This window comes from Neovison vison, chromosome 3, assembly GCF_020171115.1.
Source record: "Neovison vison isolate M4711 chromosome 3, ASM_NN_V1, whole genome shotgun sequence".
NCBI classification, from domain to species: Eukaryota; Metazoa; Chordata; class Mammalia; order Carnivora; family Mustelidae; genus Neogale; species Neogale vison.
Window position 1 is genome coordinate 44,533,145 of NC_058093.1, and position 26,055 is coordinate 44,559,199.

The following is a 26,055-nucleotide window of genomic DNA, read 5'->3' on the forward strand; positions in this document are numbered from 1 at the left end:
TCCTGGTGGCTGCTGCCACCTGGGCTTGTGACCACGTCACTCCCACCCCTAACTCTGTCCTCACGGCACGTTCCCCAAGTGTGTCTCCATGTATCTGTCCTCGTCTTAGAAGGACCCCGGGGGGGTCCTTATTCCAGCATGACATCGTCTTAACTTAATTACATCCGCAAAAACCCTATTTCCAAATAAGGTCGCATCCTGAGGTCCGTGGTGGACATGAATTTTGAAGGGACATTATTTGACCCATTGCACCATTATGGTCCCAAATCCAGGCCCCAAAACAGCCACCCATCATCACGTTTCCTGCTGCATGTGCCCGGACATCCACCTTGTTAGAGGTGAAAGTTCAAAGATCTCAAAAGCAGCCAGTTCGCTCCAAAAAGTGGGGTCCCCTTGATGATGCCAACATGAAGAACAAGGAGGGGTGAGTCCCTCAGGAGGATCTCTTCAATGTGGGGCTCCTTTCATTGCAAGGAGCAGAACCCACTCAAACCGGCCCAAGTAGAGAGAGTGTGTGGGACTCATGGCACTTTCCTGCAGGACAGTGGGGACCCACGCCCCAGCCTCAGGGAGGCCAGGGCCAGGGAAGGCTCCAGGGCAACCATGCCCTCGTGGACTCTCTGAGGTGTCCCTTGTGACTATGAACCCCCAGTGGCCTCTGCAGTCCCAGTCCTGACTGTCCCCTGCGGTGGTCATAGTTCATAGTTGCAGACCCAAAGAGACAGCATGCACCGGGCTGTAAGCCTCCCAGGTGCTTGGGTGGGGCTGCCGGATGGAGAGCAGAAGCCCTCCACTCGACCAGCAGCAGGACATTGATCCCACACATGGGTCGCCACAGCGTCCTGCATCTGGACTACGGAAACCAGACTGTGGTCTCTCCACCAGGGTCTGAGGGCCCCCCTCTACAGTTCACCAGGAGCCACACCTGCAATGGGTTATCTGCCTGCTGGAAATACAGGGGGCAGCTGACTGCTGCCCAGGGGCTCAGTCCAGCCCACAGCCAGTTTTGTTAGGGTTCCTACTGGAGCCCAGCCACCCACGGTCATGGCCGGGTTACCTGTGGCCGCAGCAGAGATGCCAGCCCACAGAACTGATAAGATCTGCCGACCCCTGACAGAACACAGAGTGCCCAGGTGGGGCCAGGACTGTGGATGGCTTTGAACTCTGTGTGCAGGGCAGTTCAAGGACGGGAGGGCAGATGGGAGCGAGCCGCAATGTCTATGCCGCCTCCCAGCCCCACTGCTGGCCGTCACCTGCTGGAGGGCCCCCACAGTGGCAAGGGGCCAATGCCACACTGGGACAAAGTCACTTAGCTGAAAGGGGAGGATTCACTGCCCGACACACTCACAAGCACGTGCATGCACACATGTACGCTTGACCATGTGTGTTTAAGTACAAGCACGTACACCCATGCATGTGTACACATGGACAAATACATATGTACATACATGCTTACATGTGCACGTACACACACCTACACACATACATGTGCACGTGCATGTGTACACACGGGCAAACGTGCTCCCACGGCTCCTCTCTTGCACTGGGGGCCCTGGGACTGCGCACACATCTGTGGGGATCGCCAGACGACCCCCCCCCAGACAGGACCACACCCCAGGAGAGAGTGTCCTGTGTCACCTTCACTACTCTTCACCACGAGCACCGGCAGCTTTTGACCACGGATGACGCAGAGATTCTGGCAAAATCCAGTCTTGGTGTCCTTACTCTGCAGCCCCGAGCAGAAGACCCCGCTCCCCACTCCCTGCCCCTGCTGTGTCCCCATACTCCCCATCGCCAGAGAGCCACAGAACCTTCACTGCCGGGAATGGCAGCTGCAGGGCAAGGGGGAAGTGCATGGGACGGACACCCTGAGGGTCATGTGCACCCTGAAGCTTTCGCTAGAAGTCTGACAGAGGCATGAAGTGGGGGGTTGTCCCCCCACGCTCACCCAAGGGGAGCCACCAGGAGGCCTCTTCCCCAGAAGGGGCTCCTGGCCACTCCTGCCACAGCGCGCACGACTTTCACGTCCTTTGTAATCATTCCGAGCACAAAGTTAGCTCCTCAGTCTCAGTTAGATCGTAGAGTATCATGCAGCTATTTTAAAGCTATTCTCTTAACAACTCGAGGGCCTGTTGAAGGGAAGCAGCGAGATTCAACGTGCAGACATCATCCAGAGAACATACCCTGACAATGGGCAGAGAGACGCCCCCCTAGAAGGAGATACACCACTTGTGCTGAAGGACTCACTTCCTCCATGGGACTGGTGCTGTTTCCCCTCATTTCCAACACATGCTAAATTTTTCAAAAATGTATATAAATTGCTTTTATAATAAAAAAACAAATTTTTTTATTATTGTACAATAAAAATTAACGTACTTGTTTTAGAACAGTAACAAACTTGCTAGTTCCACACCTCAAGTGTGAAGACTATGGAAGGCCTAGGAGAAAGCATTTGGGGCATTACGGAAATAGGACAAAGGTGGTCTGCGTGTCACCGGCAGGGACAGAGGGCAGATGCTGGGTGGGGACGGGCTAGGCTGGGGGGCTCAAGCCACCATGCTGCATTCACAGCGGGCCCTACAGGCGCCGGGGACTCTGCCATCAGCCCAGGGGCCAGCGTGAAGAAGGAAGGCTAATGTGTTTTAAAACCACTCGACCCAAATGCAATTATATAACAGGAAGGGACAAATCACATAGCTGATGATTTTTTAAAAAAAAATAGAAGACAGAAAAGGAAAAGCACAGACTCTGTCCTGATGCCGCCCTGGGAGGGAGGGGGAGGTGCGGGGGTACCTGGGGGGTGTGCTGCCTCCTCCTCGGGTAATAAAAGGGGGTGAGCTGGCTCTGTCTGGGTCACCACCGAGCCGCAGCACGCTCGCCGCCACCCTCGTAGGGACCTGTGGTGAGTAGCTCTCGCGCTGTTTCTCTGGGCTCCTTCCCACTCACTATCCTCCCTGGTGGGCTGGGGGTTGCTCCCTGAGTCAGGGGGTGGTATGTCTGTGGGCCACCAGATTGCCCAGAGGCCCCCACACTCAAGCGTGGCCCGCAGTGGAGACAAAAGGCAAATTGTCCCATGCAAGTCCTCTGGGAATGCAGACGGGGAAGCCCAAAGGATCGGCAGCAAAAATCTCTAGCCGGCAGAGAAGCAGGTCCTTGGGTACCGGGAGCTGGGCGCTGCCAACCTCTCCAATGCCAATTACTTGGCGTGGGTCCTGCCCAAAGGAACAAGAAACAGTCCAGCCAGTCTGGTTTGTTCCTCTGCTTCCTGGTGATAACCACTAGTTCCTCCGGACTGGGGACCCCAACACTGCCCAGTGTGTGACACCCCAATGGGCCTCTGAAATGGAGAGAGGTGGTCATTTAAATAGCTCAGACCATGAGCACTCTCCATGGGGCTCGGACAGGCTGGAAAGTCAAGGTCAGCAGAGGGGGTCCTCCCTGAAGCAAAGGGGACTCCCAGGCGTCTTCCAAGTGCCAAGGATGTAGGTGCCTACAGGCGGGGCACCAAGTCAGCCTGACAGATGTCCCTTAGGTAGGTCAACGCCTCCACTCGGGCAGGGTGAACAAGGACTCTCTGAATGCCTCTGGTGCCCACAGCCCTCTGGTGCTGCCATGCCCCATGCCTGGTAGGGGTCCTGCTGCATGAGAGCAGGTCCCACCTGCTGGACACACAGCAGGTGGCATCTGGAATCATGGTGAGGGTGAATGCACTTGGTAAGGACAGAGGACAGACTCCCCTGCATCTCTTGGCTGCTGCCTGCTCTCTGGGGGGTGTCTGGAAGTCCTGGGCTGAGCAAGGGAAAGAAGCCTGAACTGGGGTCCCAGGCCACGAGAGGCAGAGGCACGACACACGGCACCCCTGGCCATGTCTAAGGTAGGCAAGTTGCCCCCACAACTCTGCAGTGACCCTGAGCTCCTTGGGACCAGCCCCCCACAGCCTACTCACCTCTGCCCTCCCTGCCTGGGTGCACGACATGCACAGCGGTGCAGAGACCTCCCATCCTTCCAGTTCCCTAACACAGATGGACAGAAAGCCCAAGGCAGGTCCAGGACAGCCCATCACTCTGCACCCACTTTCATACACCTCCCGGATCCTTCCCACAACAGAGGGTCGGTGCAAACCTAAGCCTGTCAGAGGCTGACACACACATGATGGCCTCAGGTAACTCTCTCTGGACAGAGGAGACAAGGAGGTCCCAGGGAGGGTGACAGATTTCACAAAGAGTTGGGTTTGTCTGCTAAGTATGTGTCCAGGACCACCCTAGCACAGATCGGAGTGTGCAATGCAGTCTTGCCCTACACACATGCACTCACATGTGCACATACTCCCATGCACACTGGCACACATGCACACCCACACCCATGCACACCAGTCCATATGCACTCACTCGTGCACACACTCCTATGCACACCAGCACAAATGCACTCCTAACACCTCGTGTGTGCACACATGCACTCACATGTGCACACTCACACACAGTTGAATGCAGTGCACTCACGTGTGTATATACATTTGTGCACACACACAGTGCTCACATTATCTAGGGCAGCCACCTTGGTGAGCACACACCTGCACGTGTGCGTAACATCACTCTGGCCCTTCTGCCCCAGGTTGCGCCTCCTGTGTGGGATCCCACCTCCAGCAGGGCCTGAGTGAGGAGCAGTGGGGATGAAGGCTTTGCAGACCTGGCTGCTGTGCCTGCTGCTGCTGTGCCTGGCTCTGAAAGGGGCTGCCGGCCAAGCCCACCAGCATTCCATGGAGATCCGCAGTGAGTGCCCAGGACACCCAGATTTAGCCTCCCTCACCTGATACCACTGCTCACCGGACTAGGGACCATGGATGGGGCCTGGCCACTTCCTAACCAGGGGTCCCGGCATCGCTAGGTGCCTCAGCTCTGGAAGGGGTGTGGCCTGCTGTTCACCAGGCTTTTCCGCAGAGAGGCCCTGTCACTGGCTCTCCAGCACCCCTGCCCTTGCACAGCATACAGTGATGGGGGTCGCTTCCTGCCCCTGAAGGTGGCCTGGGCCAGAGGTGGCCTTTTCTACCCTTGGCCCAAGTACCTGGGTGGGGGGATAGGGGTTGCTGGTGAGTTTGAATTCCCATTTCCAGAAGCTTCCTGCTGTCCAGCACTGGCCCCGTCATACCCTCTGGGTGTCCCTGCTGCATAGGATCCCCAGCATGGCCCGGGCAGGTGGACAGCCGTGAGCTGGCGACCCTGGGGGAGCACTGCGTGTGTGCACTGGGCCCTGCCACCCACGGGAGTGCACGGCGTACGCATGCCATGGACACAGCACCCACACCCATGTGCGGCCCTCACCCTTTCCTTCCCAGCCCCGGACATCGATCCCGCCTGGTACACAGGCCGCAGAATCAGGCCCGTGGGACGCTTCGGCCGGAGGAGAGCAGCCCTGAGGGACGTGGCAAAGCCCAGCCTCTGGCGACAGCCCGCCTGCTTCCCCCTGCAAGGAGGTGCCGAGCCCGCCCGGGATGGGTGACAGCTCAGCCCACAGAGGAATAATTGTGGAGCTGTCCCCCCGCATTCCCTGTTCCACATTCTACTTCCCCTCCAGTCCTAATAAAAGCAACTGGCCTTGCTTAGATGTGTCTTTGTGGTGGCCACGTGGGAGCTGTTTGTCCTCATGGCATGTTTGCTTGAAAGGACACTCAGAGCCCAGCAGCCCAGAGGTGCCATGACTTGCCCAAAGGCACCCCACACTGAGTAGGGGAGCTGGGGCCTTCTGGGGTCACCTGCAACCTATTGCATGTGCATCCTCCTCTTTCACCACTCTGAGAGGCTGCCCAGGCTGTGACCTGCACCATCCCATGCAGGAGACCCTGGGGAGAGGGCAGCACAGCCCCTTAGCCTGACCTGTCCCTCTCTGAGCCCAGTCCCTTTTACCTCCTTTCTGAGTACTCCAAGGAGAAAGAGAAGCATGAGCTGCTTGTTTCAAACTCAACCAAGATGTCCCCATGTCCTGCCTCTGACCAGGCAACGGAGGCCAGCCCTTCCCTCTGAGACTCAGTTTCCACATCTAAACACCCTGGGGCAGTAACACCCGTCTCATTCGACAGCTCAGGCAGGCATAGCACATGTTTGCTGGCCAACCCTGTGTACGTTCAATGTAGACCCCTTCCCCAAGGCCCTCTCCAACCCAGCGTGAGGGAAGGAGAACAGTGGGGACAGGCTTATCCAGTTACTTCCACACCCAAAGCACATGGGCCTCTGCCTTCACCCTGTTTGCAGGGTCTCAGGAACCCACCCTGACCACAGGACTTCTGTCGGGCCACACTCAGGAGGCCCCAGAGCGAGCCTGCAGGACCCCAGACCCCAGCTGTCCCTGCTCCCATTCAAGGAAGGGGCGTCCATGGCTCCTTGGAGAGGCGGCAGAGCTGCCCCACCTCCCCAGCCACAGGGAGACCCCAGGAAAGGCAGAGGTCAGCTCTCTCAGGGATGAGCCCCTGCTACGTGGGCACCTCCCCAGGGTGCAGTGAGCACAGGGATGGGAGGGGCAAGGACTGTGCCCAAGGCAGGCAGGTGCTGGCCCAGCCCCGGAAGAGCGAGCAGCCAGGAGAACAGTCTGGCACGTCCTCAGACAGTTACACATCAAGTCACCATATGGCCCACAGCGCTCCCAGGTACGTCCCCAGAAGAAGTGAGAACAGGTGTTCAAACAAATGTTTATACAGAAATGTTCACAGCGGCACAATTCACAAGAGGCAGACAGGTAGAAACACCAAATACCCAGCCAGGGATGAACAGATAAATAAAACGTGGTCCAGACACCATGGATTATGATTCAACCATAAAAAGGGACGGAATTGGACTGAATGCTCCAGTTTGGGTCCTTGAAAATGTGATGCTAGGTGGAAAAAGCCAGACACAAAAACCCACATCTGCAAGATCCGATCTACATGAAAATGTGCGCCAGTTGTCAGGGTAACTGCTTAATGGGATGAAAATGCGTTGGAACCAGACTCAGGTGGTGGTTGCAGAACAGTTTAAATGGGCTAATACCACTGAATTGCACACATTCTCAGAGAAGAGTTCACAGTTCAGGGTGAAGCTCAGAGAGGACAACACAAGGGCAGCTTCAGACTCCGGCACCTCTTCTGTGTCCCAGAGGGAGGAAGGGGCAAGAGGTTGTATGTTTCCTACAACTTGTCATGAAAGTTTTCAAACATACAAGGAAGTTCAAAACATAGCCTAACGAGCATCCACACACCCTCCACTTAGTTTCAACCATTATTACCGCATTTCTCTCTCTCTCTGGCTCTCTCTCCCCCTTCCATTTGGAAGTAAGTTGTAGACATCGTGACATTTCCCCTAGATGTTTCCATATGTTCCTCCTCAAAATAAGGATGGTCTCCTGCATGACCATAAAATTATTGTCCCTTATTCACTTTTTAATAATTCTGTAATATCATCTAATTTCTAGTCCATATTCAAAAATCCCCACGGCCAGAAAATTTTGGCTATCTTGTTTTCTTTCTTTCTTTCTTTTCTTTCTTTTTCTTTCTTTCTTTTTCTTTTCTTTCTTTCTTTCTTTCTTTCTTTCTTTCTTTCTTTCTTTCTTTTTCTTTTCTTTTTGAAACCAGGTTACAACCTAAATCCACTGTTGCTGTTAGGCATTGCTCCTTAGTCCCCTACCTTATTTTGTCATGACATGGACTTTTACAAGAGCCCACACGCGTTATCCTGTGAAATGATATGGGAGGTGATATGTGGATTGGTCCCCAGAGAGTGGCTACCTTGTTCATGTTCCGTCCCTGCATTTCCTGTGGTCTGAGAGGTCCCTCTCAGTCTGATGGGCTACTCAGGGCTCCATGTCCCTTCTGTCCCGCATCATCTGATGGACAGTCCAGGCCCCACTCGGACAGATGCTGGGGCCAACCCTCCCATGGAGGAGGATCTCAGCTATAAGGGGTCTTCCTGTCCCTCACTGCATGCTTGAGGCAGCAGCCGGTTTACCCAGAGCCCCCAGCCAAGGATCTAAGCACCCACTGAACATCCCCACTGGGAGCCCATGTCCTCACCAGCGTGTTGCACCAGGAAGATTCTCCAATTCCTTCCATATTCATTACCATATTCTTCTAAAGGAGGTATCTCTCTCTCTCTCTCTCTCTGTTCAACACTTACAAATAATTTTTGGGTGCTCAGATTGTCCTCAGTTTGGCCAGTGGGAGCTCCAGGAAGAGAATAAAGGGAGCCCGACATGGGCCCTGAACTCACAACTCTGAGATCAAGACCTGAGCTGAGATCAAGAGTCGGACACCGGTGGCTCAACGGACTGAGCCCCCAGGCACCCTGGGAATACATTTTGGAAGAAGAAGAATGGATCGAGTCAGGTCCTCTGGGCTGTTAAAAAAAAAAAATGCAAATATTTGAAGATCTAATTGGCTTTATTAAGCGACTCATGAATGGGGCCACAGCCAGTCTAGCCAGTAGTGAGAGGTTCTGTCAAGATGCAAAGAAGGAAAAGTGTTGAAAGGCAGAGAGAAGGCTCCTTTTGTCTTACAGAGTTTATTAGCCTTGTTGAGGGAGGTCGCCCTAATAGGGGAGAAAGGGTCTCTCAGAGGATCGCCTCCAGGAAATTCCAGTGCAGCAGGCTAAAGGTCACATTCCAGAGAGGGCACAAACTGCAGTTGGGTTGAGAATGAAATCTGGCTTTACTGATGCCTTAATTTCAGAGGCTCCTTGGGCCTGGGGTTTTCTTTCTGACCATGTGAAGGGGACCCTTCCAATGGGGTTGGAGGAGACACCTCCCACAGAAGCAGAAGACAGAGAAGGGGTAAGGTTGCAGGCCGGTCGGCAGGGTTCCTCCGAGGGGCCCTGTCTCAACCCCCGGAGCCTCCTGCCCCCACCATCTACAAGGGACACACACCTCCCCCAGCTCCAAAGAGGACCCAGGTAGACACCCAGGCTGAGCGGGGCAGGAGCAGCTTTCCCACTGCAGGCAGGACAGGGGCCTCCCAGGCTGACGCCCATGGGGACTCGAGGCCAATGCAGACCTCTTCTCCCAGGAGTCTTCATGGGGAATGCATCTCTCTGCGTGCTCCACGCCCACTGCCCACCCTACCCCCCATCACAGGTTCCAGGATGGAGCAGACATGAGGTGGGCAAAGCATGGCACAGAGACCCTTCCAGAACCCCCTGTCTATTGTGATAGAGGCTGGTTTTGGAGAGCCTGCCTTTCCTTTAGGTCTCGGGGGGGGAAGGAATAGTTTCTATCCTATTGCTGGACACATGTTGGTTGAACCGCTGACATGTGTCTGATGTTGCCAGGCACCGAGCACCCCACAGAAGGAAGAACAGAGCCCTTGGCCTCAGGGCCATTGCCCATCTTGCCAGAATATTAGGTTCACTGGGGAGGTGAAACGCCCTGGGCGCAAGCTCCCTGGAGACCCATGGAACCAGGGCAGGTGATGGGCCAGGGATATGGCCAAAGGAGGCTCCCAGGTGATTCTAATGCAGGGTTGAGCCACCTGCCTGGGCGGGTGGAGGAGAGGGTGAGGAGCCATCACATCCAAGGCGATGGGGAACCTGAGCTCCAGAAGCACAAGGCACCCCATCCAGTGTCGGGGCACAAAGAGGGATGCCTGGTGGAAATCCGTCCAAGGATATGTTCTAACAATAAATTCCAGCACAGCGATACGAACTTGACAAAACGGGAGGGAAAGAGGCATAGATATGTGGCATCCTACACACATCATCCTTATTTCCCCCACTTCCTATTGCCTCAATCACCCACAGGAAATTTCTCTGAAAGCCTGGCATTTAGCAGAGCAAAGGCGGGGACCCTGTGCCCTTGAGCCCCAGGGTTTGTACTGAGTGATGCTGGAGCGCCACCTAGTGACCAGGAGTGACTTCAGCCTCCTGCCACCTCCAAGGTGGGACCCACCAGGTGGGCACCGGGGGTCCTGGGCCTGCTGCAGCCAGGAGGTGAGGGGAGCACTAGAGAAGCCTGGCACCCCGGGGACTCACCCCCACGTACTGCACCTACATGGGAATAATATGAAACAGAGTGCAGCTTAACTACTGTCAGAAACTGTCATCGATGAAATTATTTAAGGAACAAAATAGCGTGAGTGGAAATCTGGGTAACAAGCCCTCTCAGACGCTTTTATTTCTGTATTTATCCTTTAGCTTTTCTCAAGCATGACCGGAGACGCCTTGGGAAAGCTGCATTTGTCTGGGAAGACATACCATGATCTTGAGGTTGGAATGCAGGGGGTCCCAGGCCTGCAGGCTGAGGGAGGGACCTAGGAGGGAGCCTTGTCGGGAGCCCTGACCTTTGGAGGGATACAGCCATGCTAAGACAACCCCAGCTGGACAGGTTCTAGCCAATGCGGGGTGTGTCCTGATCAGTTCAGAGCTCCCTGCCCGCTGGGCCCCAACCAAAGGTCCAGGCCCTCGGCTGGGATGATAGGCCTGTGGCAGGGTGGACGCAAGCAGAGAACCAGTGCAGAGGAGCCCCTAGAAACACTGGCATGCCCCTCATGGTTGCCAAGAGTTCAGAGTAAGCGTAAAAGGATGCTTTACCTCTGCCCTGCTGTTGATCCTCCCGGCGATACAGCAAAAGCAGCCTTTTCAGGTGGACTGCAGTGTCTTCGTGTTTACAATTTCAGACTTTGGGGCAAGGATGAAAACCAACACCGCCTCTCCACCTCACAAAACAGCGCACCCTCTGAAATACCCTCAACTTGACAATAGGGCTAACCTCCCCAAAAGACCATCTGGTCCTCCCCCTGGAGACAGGCAGTAATGGGGTGAACGCATGATGTGTCAGCCCTGGAGAAATGTCCTGTGGCCCTGAGCCACAGTCTGGGCCTGGGCCCACCTCCTTATTCACTCGGAACAAGCCCTCCTAGAACACGCACCATCACAAACCCCAGCCTCGCAAACTCGGTGACACCAGCTCAGAGAAAGCTGCTGGATGTCTGCAGACATATGGGCAGTTCCGCTCACACCAGGGCTAGAAATCTGTGTCCTCAGGTTCCCTGGGCACAAGCATCACTGGCTGAACTCAGAGCCAGGAGAAGAGAGGGTGGAGGGGCTGGTCCCTCACCCCCAACCCTGCCCCAACTGTCCCATTAGATGCCATCCCTCCTGGGGCCACCGCCCTGAGATGTAGGAAGTGGACACAGCCCCATGATCTTCTCAGCACTGTCACCTCCATGTGGGCCTGTCCCCTCCTCCCCCAACTCCCAGAACCAAGCGGGCCCAGCCCCAGATGGACAGTGAGACTGCGGAGGGGACAGCCATCCGGGCCAGGGTGAGCGCACCTGGCCTGGGCATCGGGTATCAATGTCAGGGGGTATCAATGTCATCGTGACAAAGGACATTCCAGAAAGTTACAGATTTTTATCTTGGTTTTAGTGTGTGCCAGGTTATAGGACTTTAATCTTCCAGGAACCAGGGAGGTGTTTCCTTTCCCTTATCTTTATGTTTGGAATGTTCCTTATGGGTTTTTTTTTTTTTTTTTTCCTGTGAGGCCAATGCACAGTGTGTGCTCGGGGCAGAAATGCAGCCCAAGCTTTGGAAAGGTTTTGCCGAGTCACTCTGACCTTCGAAAGTATTAAAGCACAGCTTCCCTGGGAGCCCAGGAGCAGGGTCCACAAATGCTAAAAGGTGAACATTCTCTGTATCGGCCCTAGAAGCCCCCTAGCCCCGGATCTTCTCCTGAACGATTCCCACCGGCTCTGGGAAGTGGGAACACTGGCCGATGCCAGCTTCCAGAACCTCTGGGACTCAGGGAACAAGCCTGTTTGATGGCGACTCAGATCCTTGGTGGAGGCAGTGGCTCCCCCTGCTGAGCCTCCTGGCCTGGGGGGGCATCCTCCCCAGGCCCCCCACCCTAACATGGCTGTTGCTAGTGGGGGCAGCATCTGGCCTGCCCGGCAGATGCCCCATTCAGAGCCAGCCCTGCATCTCCACGCTGCTGCCGTCCCTCCTTCTTCTCTTCTCTCTGCAGGAGCTCCCAGGCTGCGAAGGGCAGAGGAGAGTGGTCTGGGAGAAAGCCCACCAGGCTGTCCCAGGTCCCACCCTCCCTGACATTTACCCAGAGCCACCAAGTTCGGGCCCCTGGAGACACTCTGCTGGGTCCTGGGATACCAGAAAGGAGAATCAAGGAGCAAAGCCAGAGCTGAGCCCCAACCCCACCCTGGCTCTCCTGGGGGCTCCACCACTCACCTACAGCGTTGAAGACCTCGGTCACCTGGTGGTTTAGTTTGGCTGAGGCCTCCATGAACAGCAGACTCTTGCTCTCCGCAAACTCTTTCCCTTCCTGCCGGAAAAAGCAACAAAATACCCACAGTGTTTACAAAACACACTTTCCTAGGAATACTGGACTGCCTTCAAAGAACCAAGAACCAGTTCCTCCGTTCTGGGTCATGGTGTTCCTGGAGGGGCCCAGGGCTGGGGAGATAGGAGGAGGGTGGTGGGGAGGCGGGGAGGTACTCGCCCCGCCATGAGGGCCCCACACCCAGCAGAGCCCCAGCACCAGATTCCCCTGGTGGCTCCCTGCCCTCACATCTCCACTCTGGCACCTGGGGGCTCTGACATGGGGGAAAAAACAATTGAGAAGGCAAGAAATATGGAAGGGAAGCAGGCAGAGCTCTCTGGGGGGGGGGGTGGAGTGCATCTGGGCCCTGATTCTGGGGGTCCCTCCTGGCTTTCCCCCCAGGGTAGCACTGCAGGGAGTGATGCCTAAGTGTGCTAGTGCGCAACTGTTGAGATCCGAGAAAGATGAATACTTCGTACTATTGTAGGAATGTCCACTTTCTGATTGGATTCAATGCTTATGCGAAACCTTAGCATTCGGGAAGACTGGGAGTGGGGGCTTGGGGGAGTCGGGACAGACAGGACCTTTTTGTAGTACTTTTGCAATGCTTTCTGTAATTCTGAAATTATTTGAAAATGAGAGCCAAAAAATTCACCTGAAATCTATGCTCCCCTTGTCCCTGCCTTGGCCAAAGCACCCAACGTCACCCCCATGGCTGGATGCCCGTGTCCCTGGCACCTGGACCTCCAGGTGTAGACTCAAGGCCCAGCTGTGCTTAGCGGGAGCTCAAAATAAAGAAAAGGTCAGGGGGTGGTCCAGGGTCCTGGCTGGTGGGTGAGGTCTATAGCCCTGGCCTCAGGGTATCTGTTAGTGTGAGCTCTAAGCCAAGAGGACTTCCTGCACAGGCAGAACAGGCTCAGCCCAGGACAGGGGTGCTGCTGCCTGAGGCCCCTCGCTCCCCCAGAGCTGGGCTGCCTGCCTCCCAGCAATCTCCACACCCAGGTCCTGGTCTCCCCAACTAACTCGACCTGACCTTACCCCCAAATACTCTTTCCAAATCACCCATCATGCCCCGGCCCCTAGCTTCTCAAAATCCTCTGAGGACTCCTTGTTGCCCCCAAATACTGCCGCCTCCCTAATGCCACATGCTGGGATCTCTGCTTCTGAGCCCACGTGCCTTCTCATCATGGCCTTCCCCTCCTGGCGGCATCAGCCGACCCCCTACAGCCAGCACCCTGCCCTTCCCTCTGCCAGCCATACTCTACTCATCCCGCCTGCAAGTACCCTCCCAGACCCTTCCTTCACACACACACCTACACACCTTCCTATGCACGCATACGCATGGTCTGCACACACACCCTGCAGGCACGGACCCGCGCACACACCCCTCGCTCACCGCCCGCCGTCTCACAGCGCTCTACCGGCATCCCCGAGGCTTCTATTCCACCTTGGATCGCTTTACAAAGCTCTGGCTTTCTCCTCCCTCAGTTGCTAGCAAGCAAATTTGGACTTACTCAATTTATCAAGCACAAAGAAAAAGATCTGAAAACCCACCGAAGTGAACACGGGAGGGCAGGGCAGGAAGGGTGTGGGTTCCTCACAACCCTGGCTAAGCCAGCTGGTCCCTGCAGGCTGGCAGCATGGAGTGTCCCCACTCCCGGGGACAGGACGCAGGGCCGACCTTCCACCAGCTCGCCGCCTGGCTGGCCTCCCCACACCTGGGGAAGAGCCATTTCTAGACCTAACATCTCCAGGAGAGCCCAGAAATCTTTGTCCCAAAGGGAAAGTCAAGCGGGAAGCATATGTGTTTGTGCATGTGCATTCAAGCATGTATGACGTGTATGCGTGTGCGTGTGCGTGTGCGTGTGAGTGGGCAGGTGACGGAGTGACAGGTGCGGGTGTGTTTTGGGGTCACTCTCTTCGCCCCTCGGGGAACAAAACGACACAGTCAGGGTTACCTGGAGTGTCACCTCCCGCTGCTCGCCGAGGTCCGTCTTGTTCCCAACCAGCATCACCACCACCTCCCCTGGGGGGGACTCCCTCTCTAGGTCCTTCAGCCACTGCTGAGCCTTGCAGAAGGAATCCTGACAAAGGGGAAAACACATCAGAACAAACCCTGTGGGTGGTTTCACCAGCTATCCCAGCAAAAAGCAGGCAGAGGCGGGCGGCCGTCCTGTTAAAAGGCATATGATCCCATTGGCCATACAACAGCTCCCCACACATAGCCCCTCGCCCCACCGCTGAGCTACTCAGGTGGGCAGCCTCCCATGCTGCAGCCCATGGCATCGTGCTTGCCCCCAGCCCACCCCACCCACAGACTCTGCTCTCTTCCTGCTCACCTGCCCTCAGCCACCTCCCTGCCCCGCCCCACCCCAACCCCAACATGCTAAGCACCTCCTACCCCAGGCTGAGTCAGATGCCCACCCCATCAGCTCCCACAGATCCCTGCCTTCCCTCCTCCAGCTCTAAGTACCTGCTGACTCGTACTCAGCATCGACCCAGACAACACCCTGCGGATGTACAGCCAGGAGCCGTGTGCTCTTTCTGCGACACACCCCTCACCAGTGCTGTAGACCCCCAAGGCATCAGGAGTGAAGATGGGGGTGCTCTAGCAGGGTGTTCTGAGAGGACCATGGAGGGGCACAAGCAGTAGCAGGAGCATGGGTTATCAGCAAGAACTTCCTGGAGGAAGTGACAGACTTTCACAGATGTGCTGCCCACTGGCTGTGGTGGTTTTACCATAAAGCACAAGCATGGGCTGGTCACAGGAAGCCTTCAGAAGAGAGTATCCCTGCGCCTGGGAGAACAGAAGGCAGACGTCTTGCAAAGGAAGCTGGGAACGTGTCCGAGGCAAGGCTCACCTTCCTGGTGATGTCATACACCAGAAGCGCAGCGTTGGCACCCCGAAAGTACAGGTGGCAGATGCTGTGGTACTTCTCCTGGCCAGCTGTGTCCCAGATCTCAAACTTGAGAGACTTGGTGCCCAAGTCCACCACCTTTGTGAAGAATGCACCTGAAACAGAAGGCCCGGGGTGGGTTAGAAGACACGGTCTTTAGAGCCTGGGCTGGGCCACTGAGGCAGGATGCAGACAGAGCTGTAGGGGGACAATTCACCCTGCTAGGAACCGAAGCTAAGGGATGAGTCTGGGCTGAGATCATGATTCTTTGGCATAAGACTCCAGCTCGGGGGGCGGGGGGTGCTCCTAACAGAACCCACCCACCCAGGTGTCCGCCTGTTCATCTGCCTTTCGCTGCACACCCACAAACCTGAGGTCAGATAAAACCTCCTAGAGGTCATGTCCTATCCTATCCCCCAAAGTGATGGTCTTAGGAGGTGAGGCCTCTGGGGTGTAATCAGAGTTAGATGAGGTCAGGAGGCTGCCCCCCCCCCGTGGGATCAGTGCCTTTATAGGAAGAGACACAGAACCCTTGATCTCGCTCTCCCTCTTCCTCCCTCCCTCCTCCCTCTCTCTCTCCCTCTCTGACTCTGCCACCCTTCTAAATCTCAGTGCCCTCTTCTTCACCATGAGCCGACGGTGCCCCCTTCCCACAGTGGGTGTCAAACCACAAGAAAAGAGAGGAGAGCACGGTCTGTGCCTGGAGCTCCCCTTCCTTTGCCTGCCCTGGGCTCTCCCTGACTCACAGGGTGGGACGGTGGCCTTCTGTCCACATCCTTCTATCATGTCCAATCACATTCCTGAACTTGATTTTGGTTGTTCCCTAAAACCCGCCACTGGTATGTTCCCCACAGGAAACACCTTCGGGTCAGCCTCCCCAACTCAGCAACCCTAGCTTCCCATATGCTCCTTCTCTGCTTTGTAAATCATGGCTGCTGGTCAAGCTCCAATCCACGTGCACCCCAACAAACTTGCAGGGAGGGCTTTCAGTCCCAGCGAAGATGAGGCATGAGTGATGGGGTGTTTACAGAGAGGAGAACCTTAACTTCCCCAGAGAGAGACTTGAGGACTCTCCAGGGGCCCTGGACTCCTCTCCAGGGCAAACTTCCTCCCCAGCCCCATGGAGCCCTTGGCTCCAATCAGGGAAAGAGCCCACATTAATTATTTCTCTTGTTCAGAATCCCACTGACCACATATTCTACATCATCACAGCTAAAGCCAGGAAGAATAAATGATATTGGCCTCAAGGTGGGGGGTGGGGTGGGATCAGGCCAAGAACCAGGAATTTTTCTGTTTCCAGAATACGTAGCTGGAGGTGACACATGGGCACATTTTCACGGGGCCTCGGGCAGACTGAGCAGGGCCGCCTGGTGCACTTACACATCGTGGTCCCATCACAACACAGACGGGGTCTCCTGCCTCCTCTGGTCCCACCACAGACTTCAGCACTGGCACGCCAGCAACAACCCCACTTCCATCCTCTGGGGGAATGGGGGGAAGGGGTGCGGCTCCTAGAGGCAGGTGAGCTGCGCAGCGCCGCCCATCTGCGCAGCGAAGGGTGTAAGAATGACAGATTGCCCTTCCCCCACTTTACTGCATTGCCCCAGATTATAAAGTATCTCCATAAACGTTGACCTGAGGAACGAGGTGCTCTGTCTGGTTTTAACGTCAACAAATAGTTGATTCTGCTCATCGAAGCCTCTCGGCCACATCTGCCTTCCTTGGACAGAGTATCAACAGGGTCGGGGTTGAAGGGAACCTGAAATGCTTAGCTGACAAGAGCCAGGATGGTGACAAGGCTGAATGAGGGCTGTCTTTCCCTCCCACACAGGCCACTGCGACCCACCAGTAAATACGCATACCAGCACTAGATGTCACCATTGCTCCAAAAGATGTCACTAAGACAGCAGGGCTAGCACCAGGAAGCAGGGAGAATTCCGGGGCTGTGACCAGTTGGGACTCCAGGAAGAGGGCTCTGTGGGGAGCCCAGTGGGGTCTTCGGGAGCTCCCTGTGGTTCAAGCCCCCAGTCCCCCCCCCATAGCATCCCCCCTTGGAGCTGCCCCGCCTCCCCCGCTAGGCGCTCTCCCGCAGTGGGACACGGTGGGGTGGGGGTGCTGTGGGGCTTTTCGGGTCTCCCTTCTGTAGGCTGACCCCCAGGGGGCTGTGCTCCCTTGAGATTCCTACTCTCCTTCTGCTTTGGGGGCACGAGCGTTCCAGCTGTCTCAGGGCAAGACCCGGAAGACCCCGTCCAGCCGGGGGACAGACAGACAATGGAAGCATCTGCCTTGGGAGGGCTTTTGTACAACACAGACTACACAGACTTAACTGAAAGGAGGGATCGTATTCCATCATCTCATTTGAAGTGGGAAGATCAACCTTTATGATAACATACAATGATGTACTAATTATAATGGCATAATAACTAATAAATCCTGTAGACTATAATATACAGATAAACATCATAGTATAATAACAAATAAAATCATTAACTGCCCTTCTTTATTTATTTTTATAACAATGTAGCCACTGTGACAGCAACCACAAGCAACCTTGTGGTGTCATAAAGCACGTGAAGTCAACTCTGAGATTTAAGGGTCAGGAAGTTATAGTCCCATGGTCGGCAGCTGCTTGAATAAACAATTGCCAGACCCAGCTAGAGGCTCGCGGCTCCATGGGCGCCTGTTCTGTGGTTTCTGGTGTCTGATGGTGTGCACACGTACACACTCCAGGGACAGTGGGAAGGAAACAAAGACCCAAAGCACCCGCCCCAAGGCAGAGGCAGGGTCCCGAGCCTGAAAGCAGGGAGGACAGCCAAAGCTGCCCATGAGGATGAGGCTGGTCCAGGGCCCAGGCAGAGGACCACAAGGGGAGAGAGCACCCCTAGGCCTGCCCCCCAAGCAAACCCCTACTCTGACCTGAGCCCAGGCTCTGCCCACCCGCCTGAGCCCAACAGAACCTCTGAAGGGTGCGAGGAGGATGCCAGCATGTCCCCAGACCTGCTGAAGGAACCTATGCAAGTTTCTGTGGGCAGGGACAGGCCCTCGCCCACCGTTCCTGTACCTGCTGTGGGCTGGGAAGCACTGTGTGCCAGGCTTGGGAAAGTCAGTAAACTTCCCATTAATTCAGAGTGACTGCACTGGCCTTGGCGTAGCTGGTTCTGTGCTTAGGAGCCCCCTCCTGCCCCCCAGGGAGGGTCCTCACTGCAGCCCACCCCCTTGAACCCAGCAGGTGCTAGTCCCATGGAGCCAAGTCTCTGGCTCACAGCGAACGTCCACACCACCGTCCCTGCCTCTCCTCTCCCACGGGAGCACGGTGGCAGCCCACTGCCTCCTAGGGGACTGGTCCACTCTCCCATACTGGTAGAGCAGAGGCCCAAACTGTTTTGGCAAAGGGCCTTCAGTAAATACTTTGGGCTTCAAGGTGCTACCATCATAATTATCCCCGCAGGATACGCAAATGATGGGCACGACCGGATTCTTGCTGGGCCAGGCCTCCTTCTCCAGTCTCTGCTCTCTACAGAAGCTCCCCACCCCCCAGGCCAGATTTAGCACTTTGCTGTGTTCTTTTAAGTTCAGTCCAGTATTGTGGCTGACTGGTGTCCCTTTTCCTGCTGATCGAGAAGGTTGCCCCGGGGCCCCTCAGCCAGGCTAAACAACCATCTTTATGAGCTCTTCCGGAGATTCCCCCCTCCTGGAGCCAGCCCCTCACCCCTTCTCTACCCGGCTCACCATGAGTGCTGGGGGCCTGGACCTGGCAGGTCTCTCGGCCCCCATGTCCCTCTGGCACTCTTGGCAGTCACTGTCCTGAGAAGACTAATGAGTAGCTAATGCACACGTCAAAGTTAGCATTGTGTGTCCCTGTCCAATGCCCCTGTTTGGCATCTTTTAGAGCCCTCCACACCTAGTGCAGGCCTGGGACAGAGGCCACGCCCAGCAGGTACTCACTGCATGAGTGAGTGAGGGAGGGAGGGAATGAATGAATGAATGAGTAAGTGGACTCGACTAAGTGCCAAGCAAAAGGCTTGTCCATGGCAGAGTCCAAGTCTGAGGCCAAAGCTCTGGTTCTGAGTGGGGGATCTCTCCTTGGCCATGCTAGCCACCTCCCAGGAGGGCTGGCATGAAGTACGTGTTGAGTTTCTATTTTAGGTGAAAAACAGGATTTCCAGCCCCAGAACAGCGTGTGACAGAAGTCAATGACCCAGCAGATGCTCCAAAGGCCCTTTTTTCCCCAAGAGCTATGGCCTGTTACTTCTTTAAGAAGTAGGGAGTGGGTCTTCCCTCCATGCCGCCCCATCCCCCAATCCAGACCAGGTGATAAACTGAGACCAGGCAGAAAGGGAGCTACTCTTCAGGACACTACCCAGGGAAACAGCATTGGCAGGAGGGACCCTGGGCAGGGTGCGAGGTCGGCCTATCTGGGCGGCTGAGTGGCCGAGCCTAGGGGGCCTTCCCTTGGGCTCCCCGTCCACCAGGAACAACACCTCACACCATGCCCTAAAGGCCCAAGGCCCTGACCCTGAACCCCTGCCCCCTGCAGCCTCACACTAAGCTGACACCAGACTGCTCTCTGGATGGCACATGTGTCTGACCAAGGGGGGGCCTCATCCCCTCCCTGCTGTGCTGGGTGCCACCCGAGGCCCCGGGAGAGTGTGGGAATGCCCCACCCCTGGGCCACGGCCCTGCCGTCCCCTCTAGCAGACTGACCAAGGGCATGATGTCCCATGTCACTTACATCCCACGGTGGGCAGGATGCTCTTGAAGTCATTCTTCACGTACCGGAGAGCCAAGCTGGACTTGCCCACAGAGCCACTTCCCAGGAGGACCAGCTTGAACACGCAAGACTGGTCCAGGCCAGCCCCAGGAGAGGGGACCCGTCCCGCCTGTGCCATGTCCTGCCAAGAGAGAGCAGATGCAGGAGGTTGCATGTCTGCCGCCAAAACATCTTAGTGAGTTCGCCCCTGCGGTGCCACTTCCCTGGGGGACGGCAGACAGCCTTGAGCAGCGGGGAGCTCAGGGTCCGAGGCAGCAGCCTAGGTTGGTGACCCTGCGCCACTCAGCACCCTGTTCCCTCACTGCAGAGCGGGGCGAGCAGACCCTGCATGACAGGTTTGTTGCGAGCAATGCTCGGGAAGTGTCTGAAGGTGTCCAACAGGACCCACTGCGTTCAAGCACTACATACACTGGAAAACAGTCCTTGCGTGCCGGCCATCACGCTGCCTTGTCGTCCTCGTTCCCATTACTTCTCACTTTTAAAAAAATCGATTACTTATTCCAAAAAGTACTAAAATCGCCCGAGAGGCAATGCGCTCTCTCCATTGAGGCTCATGGGTTGGAGATGGTGCTTTGAAAGGATCTAGGATCTACCTAAAGAAAAGGTCAGTGTTTCAAGGACCTCAAAACATTTTGGTCTTTCCCGCTGTATCCAAAGCCTCAGCACCTGTGAGGGATACGCCATAGAGAAAACCAGCTCTGAGATCAAAATAAATTTGACTAAACCCTGCATATCTATTCATTACAGAAAATTTCAGGCACCCTCCACCGTGGAAGGGAGACCATCCTAGTGGGCCTCACTCACTCTCCTCCACTTCCAAAACCTTGGTTCCCGCCCATCCCCAGACCCCCTCCCACCAAGACTGGTGTGAAGCAAACCCCAGGCACCCTGTTGTTCCATCTGCAAATCTCAATATATATATACACACACATATTCTTTTGTTTCTTTGTAATTAATTTGTTCAAAAAATCAGCTTCACAGTCTTCCTCTGGCTGATTGGATCCTCTGTTCTTGTCCTGTGAACCCCGTATTTGTTCTAGCCTGGCAGATCGAACAGCAATCTGATCAGAACCAGGCCATTGTTTGGCAAGAATGCTTCATGAGCATGCTTTGCATTTCTTCAGAGGGCCAATAATGGCCAAGCACTCTGGGGGTGAAGCTCGGGGTCCTTGAAGACCATTGCCAGATCCACTATTTCAGTAGGACCAGTGATGTTCTAATGTCCCCACCTTGTCTCCCTTTATGATCTGGGCCGCTTCTAGGAAGAAAAACGTCCCCTAAAAAACACTGAAACCCACAAGGGGATAAGGGGGTGGGCAGTCCTGGGAATAACCTCTCCTCCTCCTCACTCTGTGGGCAGGAGGGAGGCCCCCTAGGGTGACAGGAATGGAGGAAGGGAAAGAACTTCCAAGAGGAACGGAGACAAAAGCAACAGCAGCAAGAAGCACACCATGTCCCCCACCCCCACCCCGCAGCTGTCCCTGTCTGGTCTGCCTGCAGGGACAGGAGGGGTAGAGGCGAGCTTGGGAGTGGGGAAGGGATGGGGATGGGAAAAGCAGCCCTGAGTCCTAACTACTGACAAGACTGTCCCCAGCACAAGTGACTGGGGAGTGACAGGGTCTGAGAGAAGGATTCAGAGCCATTTCTGCTCCTTGAGGACAGGGTGCTCGACACAGTGGAGGGGAGTTTTGGGAAGGCATGTGGAAGCCCATCTTATGTGGGATTCACAGGTCTCACCATTAAGTATGATGCTTATAGTGTCAATGCGTGATGTTTCGGAGAAGAATTGGAAAGATAAAGTATTTTAAGTTTTCTATCTCTGTTTTTTTGAAGCGGATCCTGGGGTCACTTGGGGAACTGCCAGCTTCCAGGAAATCTGCTAGATTTGTTCAGATCTCTGTCCCACAGATGCAAACCTGTCCCACCACAGCAGCCATCCCGATCACATCCAGTCCCCAGCAGCAGCAGTTGCTATCACATGCCCCGAAGTCAGTCCCTGTACCTCTTCCTGATTGAAATAACCCTGGTTTTGAACTCTGTCTTAACTCATAAAATTATTTTTTAATGACTTATCTCTCTTGCAGGACTGTAACCTCTAATAAGATTCACTTTATATCATTATTTTATTAATACTCTCACATGCTCTGGGTTGTAACCTCCCAGGAGAGCAAGGACCATAATCATGGACCTTATAGTAGGTGCTCAATAAATATTCCATGCACACACAGGAATGGCACCGCAAAAAAGCCATAACTGGACAGACATACTGTTTCCACCCCTGCAGTTTGCATGGCTGGTCCAACCCCAGGGAGCTGGCCTTGCAGTGAACTGGGCTATCTGCCAAAAGGCTGAGCAGAAGAAGCATCTCCAACAGGCATTGAGAATACCTGCTTTGCGTTTCCCACATCAAGAACAGTGGTTCGATGAGCCCGCCCAGGGGAGCTGCCAGCCTGGGCTCACAGCTGAGAGGGCAAGTCAGCTCAGTAGCAAACCCTAATTTATAAAGTGCTTCTTTTCCCCTCGCCCCAAACTCAGAGGAACAGAGTTGAATGCTGGTTACCAAAGACTGGGGAAGGGGAATGGAAAGATGCTAATCAAAGGGTACCAACTTCGTTACAAGATTAACAAGTTCTGGGCTTCTAATGGACAACATGGAGATTATAGCTAATGATACTCTATTGTATCCTTGAAAGTCCCTAAGAGAGTAGGTTTTAAATGTTCTCAGGGCCAGAAAGACGTGGTAACTATGAGATAGGACGGAGGGGGTCACTAACAGCATGGCGACCATCACATTTCAGTATACAAATGGATCAAATCAACATGGAGCACACCTTGAACTTACACAATGTTGGATGTCAATAACAGCTCAACCAAGCTGGAAAAAAAAATCCTTTTAAGAATGGAATGTCCTGACTTTTCAGCGTTACCCCAAGCTATTCCCTTGTTTCTAACCAGAAGTACTTAATGGCTGCTGCTTGGAAGCAGGCATCCCGTTGATTCAGACCATAATTTGCACAGAGAAAGTTCTAACACACCTACAGTGATACATTCTCAAGAAGTTAAAGATACCCCTTCAAGGGTTCCTTGCTATTTATACACTCGGATTAATATAGCTCTTAAGTCTAGAAAATCTTTAGCATAAGACATGTGCGAGTTAATCAAAACAGGTGGGCTATGAACGAATGATCCATTCCTACAATATCACATTCCAGCATCTTATTCCTTTGGCAATGAAACATCTCTTTGTTTAAAAATAGTATTTTACAATAAATATAAATGCATCATTGTCAATGTGAAAAAATAACCCCAGATCCCACCCCCTTAATATAACCAGGAAAAGCATTTTTGCCCATTTTCTTCTTAGTTTTCAGGCTATGAATCTTAAAACAAGCAAACCAAAACCCAGAGCTTTAACATAAAATGATGTATCCTCCCTTTAAAAAAATAACATACGTAAAAGCAGCTTTCCACATTGCTGTGTACGTTCCACATGCATTCAGCATGATATGCTCACTGACCACAAAACATTCCTGCAGCTCTTCCACTTTGCTAACCCGTTTCCCCACTACAGGATTTTTTTCCTTGGTCATAATTATCTTCTTGGTAATAAATAAGACTGCAGAAAGCACTTTTGAGTACAACTTTTTCTGTGATGACATGTTGTAAGCTTCTGATAATCACAGGCTGGGGCCCTCTGGTCAGAAAGAAAATTGAAAATGTGACTTCTGACCTAGCCTCTAGAATTTAATCGAGATGAGGTTATTTGAAGTCTTTCTAAATACAAAGATGTTTTCAGGAATGCAATATTCATGATTAGGAGTAAGAAACGCCCTCTGGAGTACCCTGATTAGGGCCTTTTTAACATTTCTTACCAGCTCATCTCTTTTCTACCAAAGGGAAAAAGAAAGGATTGCAAATCTGAGCTGGTCCTTTCTTGGGGTAGGGGAGGGCATTTCAGGGCATTTCGGGGAGGCTCTGCTCTGCTGAGCCTTCCGTCCAGGATGTCACTGGTGTCCTCCCTCCTGTAAAGAACAGGGAGATTACTGAGAAGCTGGTTATGCCCGGGCCGATCTGCACTAACTGGGTGCCCTGATCCCTCCAAGACAGGTCCCTTGAAGGGCTGGCTCCTTGCCCCCACCAGCGGTTTACAGTCAGGGCCTGGAGCTGGACTTTTCCCAAAGCCACCGTATAAACAGGAGTCTCCTTCCGGGAACCCGACCTAGCCAGCCACAGGGGATCCAAACAGGGGCACTTCCGGTCCTCCGGAAAACAAATTCCTCACCCCACCCTTGGCCGTTTTGTTTAGGCCCACAAGGGCAAAAGTACAGACACCCTCACACCCACATGCACACAGACACACACACAGATACACACGGACCCCACAGATACACACAGACACTCATACACAGACACTCACACACAGACACACACACAGACATGCACACACACACACACACACACACACACACTGTGCAAGCAGACAGAAGTTAAAACAACAACTCACGTGTTCCTGAGGCCTGATCACCTCCAGGAAGCCTGGCAGCCTGTCATCACCGGGTCCTGCAGGACCCCCACCTGTCTCCCCTTTCTCCCTCCTCTGGCCCCCAGCAAGGTTTGCTTCCCCTGCCCCGCCCACAGGCAGGCAGGCAAGGATGGTGGCCCGGGTGGGGACAGACTGAGGTTCTGCTCCAACAGAAAACAGGTAAGAGGCAGCCCCGCCCCTGCCCCCAGGTCAGGTCTCCTCCTCTTGTCCCCAGAGGCTCCCAGGACAAAGTCCACCACCGTCATGCGTCACCTGGGACAGGGCAGGGTGGGAGGCTGGATGGTGAAGCCGACCTGCGAAAGCACCTGGGAGCCTGCAAGAAGCCAGACTCCAATCTGGGGTGTGGGGGGGGGGGTCACCCACCTCCAGGAAGTGTCTCAGCTTTGATATCCGTCTCTCACTTCAAAGCTGAGGGTCTCCCCTTGGCTCCTTCCTGGGAGCAGTGGGGATCCTTGCTGCCCTCCAAGCCTGGAAGGAAAGGATGTATTTTGGTCAAATAAAGTTATTCCTGCCCCCACAGAGCTAGGAGACGGCTCTTGTGGGTCCCGGCACCCAAGGCCAGAGGCAAGCAGGGCAGCCGGTCCTGGGCTCGGATACCTGCATCCTGGCTAGACGCCACAGCGGGGGAGGCGCTGTGCTTCTCTAACGCCCCCTCCTAGGTTTGTCACCCTTCAACCTGAATACTCCTCCCAGGGATGGGAAGATCGGGCCGTAGGACAGACGGAGGGTGGCTCTGGTCCCACTGACCTCCAGGGTTTCCTCCCTCCCTGTCCCTCACTGGGGCATTGCATGGGGCATGTGCAGGGAGGGGCCCTGGGCTGGCTTCCTGCTGGGGTGCCCTCCCATCACCCCTTCAGGACCAGCTCCTCTCTGCTGTGCCCATACCACCTCGGGGGGTCGGCGCGGGGGGCTTCCCCCTCCGTACATTCCCTCCAGGGTGTGGCCACCTCCCTGAGGGCCATCAGCAAGCTTGGCTGGGCCCTGCCACTTGGGATGCTCAGGAATGCTACCCCCTCATGAATGCCCTCCTTAGCCCCCGATCTGAGACCCGCAACCAAAGGTCTGGGTGATGATGTGTTTCTCGGCCTATAAGCCATAGATGGAGAGTCCAATTCTGAATTCCTGTGAAGTGGCCACCTTCCTGCAGGTTGGGGGAAGGGGGCCCAGAAGGAGGGGGAGATGCCAGTTTCACGGCAGAAAGGCAGAGACGAGATAGTTAATAACCAGCATCTGACCCAAAGCGGGAGATTTGCGCCTGCGGTCAGACAATGGATTTGTCTGATGAGCCAGGCCTCGTCCAGAGGAGAGATTTCTGGAGACCGTTCAGCTCCCATGTGACTCTCCAGCTGCACCGAGATTGTGTTACCGAGGGTCCCACCCGGAGGCACAGGCCCAGTCTTCATCTGGGTGTGGAACAGAGGGTCATGAGCATGTTTGCTGTCTCTCCGTTTCTTCTCCTGGCTCCGTGGGCCAGGAGCGGGGGCACAGCTTCCTGGGTCCTCTGTCAAGGGTCTCACAGGCTGCGGCCAGGCCCTTGGAAGGCCAAGGTCCTTTCTGAGCTG

General features: G+C 54.7%; 2 protein-coding genes across 2 annotated transcripts; one reads left to right on the forward strand and one right to left on the reverse strand.

The window, feature by feature from the left end:
* Positions 1-4,669: 4,669 nt before the first annotated feature.
* Positions 4,670-5,496, forward strand: PRLH (prolactin releasing hormone). Its single transcript, XM_044240892.1, has 2 exons — positions 4,670-4,769; positions 5,333-5,496. Exons 1-2 carry the CDS (start codon positions 4,670-4,672, stop codon positions 5,494-5,496), a joined length of 264 nt encoding a protein of 87 aa, XP_044096827.1.
* A 5,852-nt stretch (positions 5,497-11,348) lies between these two features.
* RAB17 (RAB17, member RAS oncogene family) lies at positions 11,349-24,637 on the reverse strand. The gene is made up of 6 exons (XM_044241918.1): positions 24,455-24,637; positions 19,912-20,071; positions 15,144-15,295; positions 14,241-14,366; positions 12,192-12,285; positions 11,349-11,984 (listed from the first exon to the last, which is right to left on the reverse strand). Exons 2-6 carry the CDS (start codon positions 20,066-20,068, stop codon positions 11,872-11,874), a joined length of 642 nt encoding a protein of 213 aa, XP_044097853.1. The 5' UTR covers positions 20,069-20,071; positions 24,455-24,637; the 3' UTR covers positions 11,349-11,871.
* Positions 24,638-26,055: the final 1,418 nt, after the last annotated feature.

Excerpts from the sequence above, each read along its gene's own strand:
- PRLH (XM_044240892.1), top strand. The coding sequence starts at position 4,670 with ATGAAGGCTTTGCAGACCTGGCTGCTGTGCCTGCTGCTGCTGTGCCTG. Across the intron at positions 4,770-5,332 it reads GCATTCCATGGAGATCCGCA|CCCCGGACATCGATCCCGCC; the intron begins GTGAGTGCCCAG and ends TTTCCTTCCCAG.
- RAB17 (XM_044241918.1), bottom strand. The coding sequence starts at position 20,068 with ATGGCACAGGCGGGACGGGTCCCCTCTCCTGGGGCTGGCCTGGACCAG. Across the intron at positions 15,296-19,911 it reads CATCCTGCCCACCGTGGGAT|GTGCATTCTTCACAAAGGTG; the intron begins GTAAGTGACATG and ends CTTCTGTTTCAG. Across the intron at positions 12,286-14,240 it reads AGCGGGAGGTGACACTCCAG|GAAGGGAAAGAGTTTGCGGA; the intron begins GTAACCCTGACT and ends TTTTTCCGGCAG.